Source organism: Protopterus annectens, chromosome 6.part0, assembly GCF_019279795.1.
Source record: "Protopterus annectens isolate FY-2018-M chromosome 6.part0, PAN1.0, whole genome shotgun sequence".
In the NCBI taxonomy this organism is placed as follows: domain Eukaryota; kingdom Metazoa; phylum Chordata; order Ceratodontiformes; family Protopteridae; genus Protopterus; species Protopterus annectens.
Window position 1 is genome coordinate 1,948,072,349 of NC_056737.1, and position 13,068 is coordinate 1,948,085,416.

General features: G+C 34.0%; 1 protein-coding gene across 1 annotated transcript; it reads right to left on the minus strand.

Moving 5' to 3' along the window:
- Positions 1 to 2,802: 2,802 nt before the first annotated feature.
- LOC122804035 (histone H4-like) lies at positions 2,803 to 3,114 on the minus strand. The gene has a single exon (XM_044073712.1). The coding sequence runs from the start codon at positions 3,112 to 3,114 to the stop codon at positions 2,803 to 2,805; it is 312 nt and encodes a 103-aa protein (XP_043929647.1).
- Positions 3,115 to 13,068: the final 9,954 nt, after the last annotated feature.

Here is a 13,068-nt window from a genome sequence, read left to right on the forward strand (position 1 = left end):
TAACATGGGTGGACAGAATCCCTTTTAATCCTGCCAAACGTCATAATTTTATCTGGATTGAAGTTTAAACCTGATATCAACAGTAATTCAAAATATTTTAATGAATTTTGTATATGTGTTAGTGAAGAATTAATTTTACCTATTGTTAACACATATTGCCAGCAAACAACATAATTTTCAATATATATTGATCATTTATTTTAAACTATTCTTTATTTTTTTTAGTTTAATGCAATTGGCTCTGGGCTCAATAACCACAGCAAACAATGTGGACAATTGTGTTTTGTGCCATTGTTTATCAGTGTTAACTAAGAAATAAAACAATCTAATTTAAGAGATACGACTTTATTTTGATAAAGGTGATTAATTAGAACAAAATAAATAAAATGCCTTAGAAACTACATATTTTCCAATATTTTACTTAAGACCAAGTTATAGTATCAAATGCTTTGTTAAATTATACAAATTACTAAATCTACAAACTAATTATAGATAGCTTTTATTATTAGCAAATTCAAAGTAACCATTTTTTGATACCGTGTTGGGGTGCTTGTCTAATATAAAAGTAGTTTGGTCTTCATCTGTTACTGTAAGTAATATATAGTCATTCTATTAGAAAAGATTGACAGAGATTTTATAAGTTGCATTCATTAATGATGCAATTCTGTAGGAAAATTACAAAGATGAAACTTTATCCTGTTTTAATGAATAAAAAATTATTGTACATTTTCATGACAGAGTTATGTTAAATGTGTTTCAACCTTTGTGAACACTTCCTGTAAGAGAGATATTAATTTGGAGGTAATGATGTATATAGATCAGTAATAGCATAATTACTGGGAGATGTTTTATCTTTTAGCCTTTTAATTTTTCACCATTATTTCAGATGAAGAAGGTTCCTCTGCTTTTTTTTATTGTTCCCATACATTTTTTTGTATATTCCTGTTTAGGAAAAAATCAATTTCCTTCTCATAACGTGTATCTTGATTTTGTTGTAGTGCTTTTTAAACCAATCCAGAATGTATTTGACATCCATGTAATTTCTGTTACTACCAGGAATAGATACACTTCCGATGTAATTATACTTTGCTGTCATTTTGGTCTAAGATCCAACTTATGTGAGCCATTTCAAGTCAGGGAACAAGAATGTTGTTTGATTTTTTTCCTAGAGCAATAGATACCTTGTGATTAAGGATCTTCTGAAACTTTGTATTAAGTTTTTTTTTTCATTTCTAGTGAGAAACCTTTTACTTCCTTTTAGGCTTTTAATTTTATTTTATCTGTCTATTCTTGCAGTTTCAATAAGATCTTATCCAATTGTTTTCACTTATTGTAATAAATTGATGGTATGCTGTATAAATATACTTTCATTGAGTTCCAGAGAATCAGATCCAAAAATGTCACAATTATTAATAAAATCTAAAAATTGCTGCATTTCTGATCATTAAAATTTGATCGTTTTGTTACATAAACTGGGAGCCTATTAAATGAAGCATGTTTTATTGGATTTATTGTTACTTTACAAGTAACAGCAGTATAGTCTGACAATTCACCTGTCATCACCTTTACCCTTTCTACTTTAGAAACCAAGCCATTTAAAATATAAGCCGTATCAATTCTTGATTGCATACTGTATCTATAGAGTACCTAGGGTAAAATAAAGAATATGTTTCAGGGAAGTCATTAACATTTGTAAGACTATATGAATCAGTGCAGTTTATTAAAATACCACCTGATACAAAAACACTACATTTGTTAATTTCACTTGTATCATTTTCATTAAGTATACAGTTGAAGTCCCCTCCCATTATGTGCCCCCTTCATATTTGTAGTTAAAATTTCCAAGCACTTTTTTTTATAGAATTTAGCTCCAATACCTGGAATTCAGTACATATTTTCTAAAGTTAGTGTTTTTATTTATACTCATTAATCACCATACACATCATACCTTTGCCATCTCTGTATGAATCAACAAACCTAGGCATTATAATATAGTTTCTCCATTAAATTGTCATACTCCTTCTCTTTTCTGTAAATCTAGAACTTGCTAGTACTGAATATTGTTTTATGTTGAAATTGTTAATATCATTTTATAATAACTGAGTTTCCTGCAGGGGGAAACACTTGTGGTATCTGCAGTTTTAAATAATTAAAATACTTCCTTGCCACTGCTTAACCAATTAATGTTTAAAGAAATCCATTTTAAAGATGTTGGCTTCAGTCAGTGACTTTAAAAATGTTAATTTATTAATCTGTGATTTTATTGTAAACTAAACACTTATAATATTCATTGTATTTGATGTAAAAAGACAAAGACAAAGTTTAAATTCCAAAAATAACTAAACCAGCACTAAACCAAATCCCTTACATAGTGCATAAAGTTATTGACTTTTATTGGAATCCCATTCATACTATCCTTATAATTCACTTTTGCTCTTTTATACCCATTTATTTTAGGTGTTCTTACCTTTAAATCTGTAGATCACTATATATGGCTTCAAATAAATGTTATATATTGATAATCTGCAAGTATCTTAATGGTAATACTATAAAAGCTATAACAACTAAAAGGATAATCTCTACATTCATCTTCCTTATTATATGATAGTAGACCATAATGATGCACATTCATTATTTCCTAAGATACACACACACACAGACACACACACACACACACACACACACACACACACACACACACACACACACACACACACACACACACACACACACACACACACACACATATCTGACCCACATAATATAACCCACATTTGGGTCAGTTTCTTAGCTACAAACACATTAGCCTCCAAAGCCATAAAGGGTCCTGCCTTGGCATTTTAGAGCATACACCACATCCATAGCTGTAACAGTTTTCCTGTTAGCATGCTCAGTGTAGGTAACAGCATCACAAATCACATTCTCCAAAAACACCTTCAAAACACCATGGGTCTCCACATAAATAAGCCCCGAAATGCGCTTCATACCACCTCGATGAGTCAAGTGGAAAATAACGGGCTTAGTAATACCTTTAATATTATCATACAAAACCTTACGATGCCATTTAGCACTCCCTTTTCCATGGCTCTGTCCTCCTTTACCACGACCAGACATGACTACTAGAACTGAATATTAAGGCAACTCCATGGTAACCTAACTTCATCTCCCTCTTGCTCACTCAGAGCAAACACTCCTTCCTTATTGTCAAACAGTGGACTTCCCTTTTTTTTGTATGTCTCACACCTCGCACCTCCCTTTTCCTCATAGTTACTGCCATTCTAAGCTTAGACACTTTGTGTATATTTTCTACTATTTAATATTATATCACATTGAATGCTATTCTATTGCACAGTTTTATAGTGATTCATCGTTGTACCTGTATAATGTACCAATCTTCAATTCTGCACATTGCTGATGTACAGTTAAGGCTTTCATCTTAGTATTTATATGATGCAATTTGTATACTGTTATTCTTCTGTCATCCTAGTTTTTTTTATGTAATTTGTAAAGAGTTATTCTTCTGTACCTATGAAATTGTACTTTATTAATGCATGTTACATGTGGAGCTTTTCTCCTTAGGCCTCTGATGAAAAAGGACTTGTGTCCAGTCAGACTTTCCTAGTAAACAAATGTAAAATAAATAAAATAAATAAATATCTTATTGCTCAATTTCTGCTTATCTATTTGTTTAATTTTTCCTCAGGTTCTTCTCAGCTTTTATATGATCATCACCCTCAAGACTGCTCAAGCTCCTTAAGTATAATCATATACCTTTTGTTTGACTTCAGTGTTTGCTTGCATAAATATATGTAAATATATAACAATATCTCAGTGAAAGCCATTTTCTCATCAACGCTTCTTTTAGTATAATTTATATAACAAATACATATCTTTTTTAATCCATTACATATTTATTTTAAATTAAAGATTACATCGCAGATTATGATCTGTGTATGTCTTAACTTTAAACAAGTTATATAATCACCAACATAACTCGCATATTAATCTATTCTCCTATAAGCTCTCTGAGATGTATTGCTTCTATCTTAGTATGTTTTTCTATATGCCATTGTATCATTTATCTCTCAAAAACTGAAATACCATTGATATATTAACTTATGTTTTATATTTATATATATATATATATATATATATATATATATATATATATATAAATTATGTATTAGTAAATCCTAAATATTATTTACCATTATACTGATTAATCTTAACAGAGTTTGTTTTCTATTCTATAGCATGGAAATATCTATTTCAGTGAAACTATAAGATGTGTTTCCCTTTTATATACTCCACTATATCATTTTCTATAAAAGTCTTTATGGTAAATGAAATACTTCAGCTGCATTACTTTAATGGCCCTATATAAAGTACATGCATTATTGTGTAAACTACTGTCTAGTAACAATATTCTACAGGTCAGTGCTGTCTTTACAGGGAAGACCCAACCAGGTATTAATACTGACTAGGGAAAATTTTGCCAGGGCTCCAAGGAACTTCTGCTACTCTTTTTTTATAGCCTATTTTGTGAAAGAACCTTTCAGTGTCTGCAGGAGTAAACTGCAGTCTAACAGGTATGAAGGGACTATGCTGTTGGAAGGGTAAGGTTTCCAAACATCTTATTGATACTTTTCAGTAATATTGCTTCACCTCCTGCAATCAAAAATCTTCTCTTCCCATGTCTTACAATAAGCTGGATATACTTTGTGTGCATTAAATATACGTGTGCAATATTACTGACACAAGACAACAGATTAAGCAGTTGGAGCTCTGTAAATATCTCTGTCTTTCATGTTGTTTTGAATTTATACTGAAAGGTTCTGTTACCAAAGTGGGCTCAGCTATGTGCATTTCCATTCCTTCACATAACAGACATCTGCCTACCCTATCCTTCATCAGACAAACCCTCCTTAATTACATAGAAGACAGGGTTCAATGGAAGCTCTTCAAGGACCTTGCTTAACTTTGTATAATCTCAGCCTCTTACCATACTCATGCCTTCAGACCACACCTTCATTTCCTCATATTATATCCTTAGTTTCCAAGGTTAATTACCTTTCCTCATTGTCTATGTGTTTCAAAATGTTTGTGTCAGATGCCCATCTACATGTTTCCCAATATATGTGTGAAATCCTTACTGTACATTTGATTTAATCATTGATGCTGCTGGTCTCATTTTAATATTGTCACTTGAACTGAATGTTATTGTGCTGAACTGCACAGGCACACACACACATATGTGTGTGTGTGTGTGTGTGTGTGTGTGTGTGTGTGTGTGTGTATGTATATATATATATATATATATATATATTATATGTTATATATATATATATATATATAATATTTTTTATATAGATATATATATATATATATATATATATATATATATATATATATTATACACACACACACACACACACACACATACAGGTGTACCTGTGTATGTATTTTCTTTCTAAATTTCTGTGTGTGTCTGTGTGTGTGTGTGTGTGTGTGTGTACTGAAATTGAATGAAATATCTAAATATTGATGTTCAGAAAGTCAACAACTTTACAAACTCTGACATACTACTATGCAATGTATATTTCTCTACCCCAAGAATTATATGATCTCACATACCTGTCTATCATTTGTTTAGTTGGCCAAATATAGATATATATATATATATATATATATATATATATATATATATATATATATATGCGCAACATGTATCTTTAGCCTTTGGCCTCAGTTATCTGTGAAAAGAACTATTAGACAAGCATAACAACTTGTTTAAGAAATGTCAGATAAATAATTAAAATGAATTATAATCTAACTGCTTTAAATATATATCAATACTCAGTAGACATCTGCAAGTAATAGCCGATAGCCACATGTTTTTTTGATTCTGAGTACAATGCCAGGTGTATTTTGTGTATCCATAATCCTATCATAGTACTAACGTGTGTGTGTGTGTGTGTGTGTGTGTGTGTGTACATGTGTGTGTCTTTGCACATGTGTGTGTGTGTGTGTGTGTGTGTGTGTGTGTGTGTGTGTATGTGCTTGCATGTGCTCATGTGTGTATACAGGTTGTGTGTATGTGAGTATGTGTTGCATGTGCGTGTGTGTGTGTGTGTGTGTGTGTGTGTGTGTGTGTGTGTGTGTATGTGTGTGCATGTTTACGTGTGTGATTTTGTGTGTGTGAGCGCACTTGCTCGAGTGCATGCACACTTCTGCATCTTTGCATGTGGGAGAGGGTTGCATAGCTGAAAAGTACTGGTACATGATGAAATTATGAGGACCAGTGTTGCAATCCTCATAACAGCTGAACTTCTTAAGAAAATTTGTGGACATACAAGCTAATTCCCAGGTTATAGTACCTTAGAGCATTTTCACCATTTCTGAGGTACAGCAGTCTTTGATTTTGTACAGATAATAGCAAGAGTATGACTGTACAAAATCCTCACTTTAGTGGGGTACAGGGACTACCTTCTCCATGGACTTTTTAGTAATGGAAGTGTGAGTTTTAAAATTTGTGTTATTTTTGTAAGACTTGGGAGTCAGTATTTCAGACATTTCAGACCTGCAGTTTTAGGCAAGGAACCAAAAAAATATAGCTTGAACTTGTCCTCACAATTACTTAATTAACTCCTTAAATACAACTGTCTTATAGACTAGCAGACAGTTTCATAATCTACCTGAAATGTATTTTAGAGTTAATATTCATTTTACAGTGCTAATAATAGTAATACACTTGCTTGCATTTATATGATATTCTACTAAAAATTAACGTTAAAAGCAACTGAAGACATGTATCTTTATTTTTAGGAAATGAAAAGTATCACTTTGCAGTACATCTTACAGAAACATGTTCAGCCAGCTCATCCAGTACCACCTAACACTACGGCGATGTATCATTTACAAAATGTATTTATTTATTTAATGTTTGTTTACCGGGAAAGTCTGACTTGGAACAAAGTCAATTTTCAGCAGAGGCCCAGGGAGAAATGCTCCAGACGCATGTCTTTGTACATGGGAGGAAACCGGAGTACCCGGAGGAAACCCACACGAACACAGGCAGGGCATGCAGACTCCACACAGAAGGCACCCCAGCCAAGAATCAAACTGGAGAAGCTCTTGGTGTGAGGTGGTAATCCTACTGCTGCACCACTGCTCCATACAAAATAAAGAAATGAGACCTGAAAGTGGGTCCTCAAAGAACTAAAAGGGAATCTCAAAGAGATTCTGGCATACCATCTGGTGACTCAGAAGGGGAAGTAGGATATTGCTGAGGCTGTTTTCAGCAAGGGCGAGAAATGCTGATCTCAAACTGGAGCATTGCTAAGAAATGGAAGGCACATTTTGAGGAATTTATCTGTGTAGTGGACATGACTTCCTCCTTTGAAGGGCCAGTGCTTGAAGCAGATGATGGGAATGCTTCCATTGCAGATGAAGTCCCTGTGACAAGGGTGTGGGAGTTGAAGAAGGCTGGCTTGAAATGCCGAAGGCAGAGGACATTGCTTGGGTGTCATGGTTAATTCACCTTTTCAGTGTTGTAGGGAATGTTGGGTTACTTCCTCTCGATTGGCAAACTGGGATAACAGTTCACAGTTTTAATGAGTGTATAAATAAATAGCTGTGCTGACGTGCTTAAAGGGGTTCTACAAATCTCAGTACTGGTCATAAAATTATTTAATATAGATTTTTCTCAGATACCAAAGCAGTCCTCTATCTGGATGGCAAAATACACTGAATATATCAAATTTGGACATGTTGTAACATCATCAAAAGGTATAGAAGAATGTAATCTGTACTCGAGTAAAGTCAATTTTTGGTTAAATTATAATGGGCAAAACATTAATAAAGATAAATGTTAGGTCCTTTACTCTGGCAAACCTAGTTTAGATGTCAAGGTGAAATTAGTATCCACAGTTGTATCACATTTTTGATAATATAATAATGTGGGCATCAGAATCTGTAATAATTTTAAATTTAGAGCATATATCCAAGTTATTAAAAGTAAAATTACTCAAAGTTATAGCATTAATTTTAAGAACTTTGTTTCAAGGAATACAGAATTATTTTAAAAAATGATTTTTTGAATGTCTGACCTATTACTGAGTATAATATGACAGTTTGTGCATATACAGAAGGGGATTTATTAAGTTTTGAAGGAATACAGGGGAAATTTACAAAGATCTTGAAAAATCTTCCATATCAAGCTAGATTGGAAGTTTTATGTCTTTTTTTCCCATAAGTATAGGTTTATGCAGTAAAGTTGTATCTAACTTGTCAGGCATTATGGAATGAGGAGCTCTGATTATTACCAGACATTGAACTTATAGATTCAAATTACTCTGGGTTGTAACTATTCATTTCAAATTGGAAGATTTAGAACTGTTGCTAGAACAGAGTCTCTATCACATTCTATGGTATGTATATGGAATAAACTTCTACTAATTAGACAGTCTATATCTATTAAAAAAAATCTCAGTAACTGAGCTGATATTAAGGTTTATAGATTTATACTGGAGTCTGCATTTTGATTGGCTTTTGCCCTAATTCTGTTTTTTTTTCAAACTATTGAAATTATTATTATAATAATTTATTCAGTTGGATGACTTTGTAAGCTGAAGCATTTATGCTAAAGTCTTGCAGTATTATTGGGTTTTATGGAAGACTGTAAGGGACTGTCTTGTATAAGACCTATAACAAAGTGGGAAATGAGTCTGGAGGGGGTATATAAACTGAGGCAACATGCAGATGTATCTAATTTAGTGTCAGTTGTGTACATACCCATTTGAGTTCTTTGTCATTCTGTGTATTACTTTTTATAACTTAAATGCTGTTTATGTAGGTAACTTTCTGTTTGAACAATATAGTATCCCCTCCTTGTCGGGATCCCAGTCTGATATCATTGTATATGGACTTATTACTGCTGATAATCTTTTAAACATGTTTCTGAGATAGCTATCACATGCTGCTCTTCACTGATTAGTCAAGTTTCAAGTGTTTACCATTTTCTATTTATCCTGCATATATTCAGACTTGCAATTTTAAGGACCATGCATGTGTTTACATTGTAGTGGGCAGCATGATAACTTAGTCCAGGGTTAAGCTATACATGAGGGTATAGCACAGTTTGGGTTGCAGTCTTTTGAGTTGTACATGTATTTTGTTGTATTGGTGCATAAGTTTTACCTGTATAAGGAATTGCCTTCTAGAAATTTGAATTATTGTTGGAGCATATTGTTTTGGCAAAGTGAGGGAACGTATCTAAATATAAATGAAAGTACTCCACTGAGGTGTTAGTGAAGGTATTGGGCTTGTTGTGATTGTATTTAAAAATAACAACAGATAAGTAAAAGATTAAATAGAAGGAGAGTTATGAGTAGGGTTGTAGAAGTATGCACTGTTATCAGAGGGGGAATATATGAATACATGAATGTGGAGGGCATTGATCCAAGGTATGGGCTGGTGACAATTTATGATGATAGGTAAGGAAAACAGAGTGGACTGTAGGTGCTATGAGAGAATTACATATAAAACAGGATTACTAAGGGTAAGGATTATAAGACTTTAACTCACAAAAGGTGGTAGATTTAAGTCTGTATGTGTTAAATTAGTGGAGTATAAGAAAAATTAGAACAGGGGATTCAGGCTATCTGCCATGTAGCCTGTGAGTAGTATATAAGAGGTTAGGCCAGGAATTATGCTGCTGGCAAAGCTTAGCTGCAACCAAAGCTGTACTGTGGAAATTATTATTTTTATTTCACATTTGTTTACCGGGAAATGTTTAACTAGGCCAAAGACCCATTTTCAGCAGAGGCCCAAGGAGAAAAGCTTCATACAGATAATAGCAGAGAATATTTAACACAAGAATTAAAAGATGCAATGATTTTAACAGAGAGCGTAAAAATGTACATATTTAAAATATAAGCTTTTCTTAAAAATATATCATACATAAACATTTGTAAAGGGCAGTGCCAGGAAAGACATATGTGGTTAAGTTTAGAAGTGTAGAAGACATAGATGGTTAAGGTTAAAAAATAGAGCAGGGTGGGGAGAGAGTACACAAAAGAGGATCCTTTGATATCTGATGAGGCATAAGCATGGAGAGTGCTGAAGTAAAGCAGACAAAGATATAGTGGTGAAGTGAGAGTAAGGAGACAAAGACATAGTGGTGGAGTGAGAGTAAGGAGACAAAGACATAGTGGTGGAGTGAGAGTAAGGAGACAAAGACATAGTGGTGGAGTGAGAGTAAGGAGACAAAGACATAGTGGTGGAGTGAGAGTAAGGAGACAAAGACATAGTGGTGGAGTGAGAGTAAGGAGACAAAGACATAGTGGTGGAGTGAGAGTAAGGAGACAAAGACATAGTGGTGGAGTGAGAGTAAGGAGACAAAGACATAGTGGTGGAGTGAGAGTAAGGAGACAAAGACATAGTGGTGGAGTGAGAGTAAGGAGACAAAGACATAGTGGTGGAGTGAGAGTAAGGAAAAAGACTGGCTGAGAAGGATTGAAGAGAAAGGGTATTAGTATTCTACACAGAATGAGTGTAGTGATGGGAGTACGCCTGAGGATAAGATTAGGGGAAGAGGAGGGAGGCGGCATGGAACAGGAGTGAAGAGCAGAGTCATGTGGTAAAGGAGCAATGGGAGAAAGAGGTTAGAAAGTGATACAGGCTAACAGAAGATGAAGGTATGGAGAGTATGGTAAGGAGGGATATGAAAGTCCAAGTACAGGTGCACATATAAAGAAGACAATAGGTAATTGCTGTTGATGCAGGAATCTAGGAAGAGCTGCAGGAAAGTAACTACACCTTTTATGTAAATGAGATAGAAATTAGATGAGTATATGAGGCGTAGATGGAAAGAGTTCTGCATTATAGCCACTGAAGCTGTACAGCTGATGCTCCAACAATAATTCACATTTCTGGAAGGCAATTCATTATACAGGTAAAATGTATGCACCACTACAACAAAATACATGTACAACTTAAAAGACTACAACCCAAACTGTGCTATTCCCTCATGTATAGTTTAATCTTGGACCAAGTCATCATGCTGCCATAGGTAAGAGGTTGGTATAATGGTTAAGGTGTTTACCTTACAGACACACGGTGCAAGGTTTGATTTTTTTCATGAGATAATTGGCTATGCTTAAAATGGCCCATAAAGGCAGCTAGCCTAGTACTAGGGTGTAAGAAAGGAAGAGATAAGGAGGCCATCTGCTGAGCTACCCCCTTTGCTGTTAGATAATAGGAGGGATTTATGAATAGTAGATATGTGAAGAGTCTTGGCCAAGCTGCTATCTTAGTTGTAAGAGGAGAGGTTCCCCCAGTCATTAGTAAAATCTTGGCCAATAATGTAAACATAGCAGGAATCACTTACTCACTTTAGGTAACTAACTTAAAAGTGAAGTAAAATGAAATAAAACACGCTAACATGTCTCTTGCATTTGTTTTCCATCTTTCAATTTATTATAGAGTAGCAAGTAGCTTTTTGATTTTAATCTTTTCAGCTATTGCTTTTAAAACAAACACTTTTGCAGCCCAGTGTTGTAACAGTTCTGCTTCAGGGTCTTACAAGTTGGGTATAGACTTCCACAAATGGACAGACATACATTTATATTCATAAATAGTGTATGCTGTCATATACAACCATTATGTGTGCAACAGTTATGTGGTCTGGATAGTATAATGGTTCCTACAAGTTCATCTCTCTAATGTAGGATTGCAATGATAAGGCCAACTCTGCAGTCTAAGGAGAACTGGATCGCTTACAGAGCACTTATGAAGTCCCTACAAGTATTTGGGACATAAGCCACTCTGTATTTGCTGTTTCATTACTGAGGAGATATAAACAGGATAGCTGTCAGTAAATCGGAGTACCATAGTACTGATAAGGAAGCAGTCACAAACGAGGGTAAGAATCTTCAAGATCAATCATGGCCTATTACATGAGCAAAAGTGATTTCTAAACATTTTGTCTCACTGCCCATAGACGTGGAACATAGATGACTGGCATCTCATTCATAAATAGGGATTTAGTGCTTTTGGTACTATTATTGGCTGGAACTTTCTGATGTTACCATTTAGATTTGTAGAGTGGTTTGGTTATAGTAGTGTGTTTGTGTGCACTGCACTACGGCAGTACTGATCTGACTCAGGTTTTGCAATTCTGCATGTACTACAAATTGACAGTTCTACCAAAGCTTATGTTGTTGCTTAGTCATAATATGTTATGGAACAATTATCTGTTATCTTCCATGAATATTCAGATAGATTCCCTCACCAACTTTTGATGACTGAGTAGGTGTTGAGTTTCAAAATTATTTTTATGCAACTTTTTTAACAATTAACATAAGTGAATGCAAATAACATATACTAATAGAAAATATGAAAAGACAAACCTGAACTGTAGAACACTGCTAAGTATATATGATATTTACAGAACTACAATTATGATAATTTAAGTATAGTAAATGGTATAGAATGGTATAGAGTTTACAGGGCAGATTAATACTCATTCAATATATTGAGAAGAAAAGCATCCACAGTGTTTGTTCTCTCCTAACAAATTTAAATGCCCTCCCATTAAAAAAGGTCAGTAGACTAGATCCTACCAAGTGCAAGGGTGCAGAGAGAGATATTTAGCATGCTTGTGTATTCAAGATAAAAGTCTGAGCCATTTTAAATCTTGTGGTGTTTTCCATTTTGAGGCAATATATGCTCTTACTATGATAACTAATTGCAAACGCAATAAACTATTGCTTTGGAGAACACTTTCTAAAGGCAACTTTCTGGATAAAAGTAAAGTTCTATATGAAAAGGAATTGATTGTTTCAATCAGTCTAATAAAACATTAGACAATTTCTGCACCAACTGATGGACTGGTTTACAATGTCAGAAATTATGCATGAAAGAACCATCCTCTGCAAGACATTCACTACAAAGATATCTCTGAGTAAATCCCTTTTTGGATACTTCATTTAGGTGTCTAGTACCCCTGAAGCATAAGAAAAATCAGCTTTTTGAAAAGGTAAAGTAATGGTTTCAACTGAATATGTA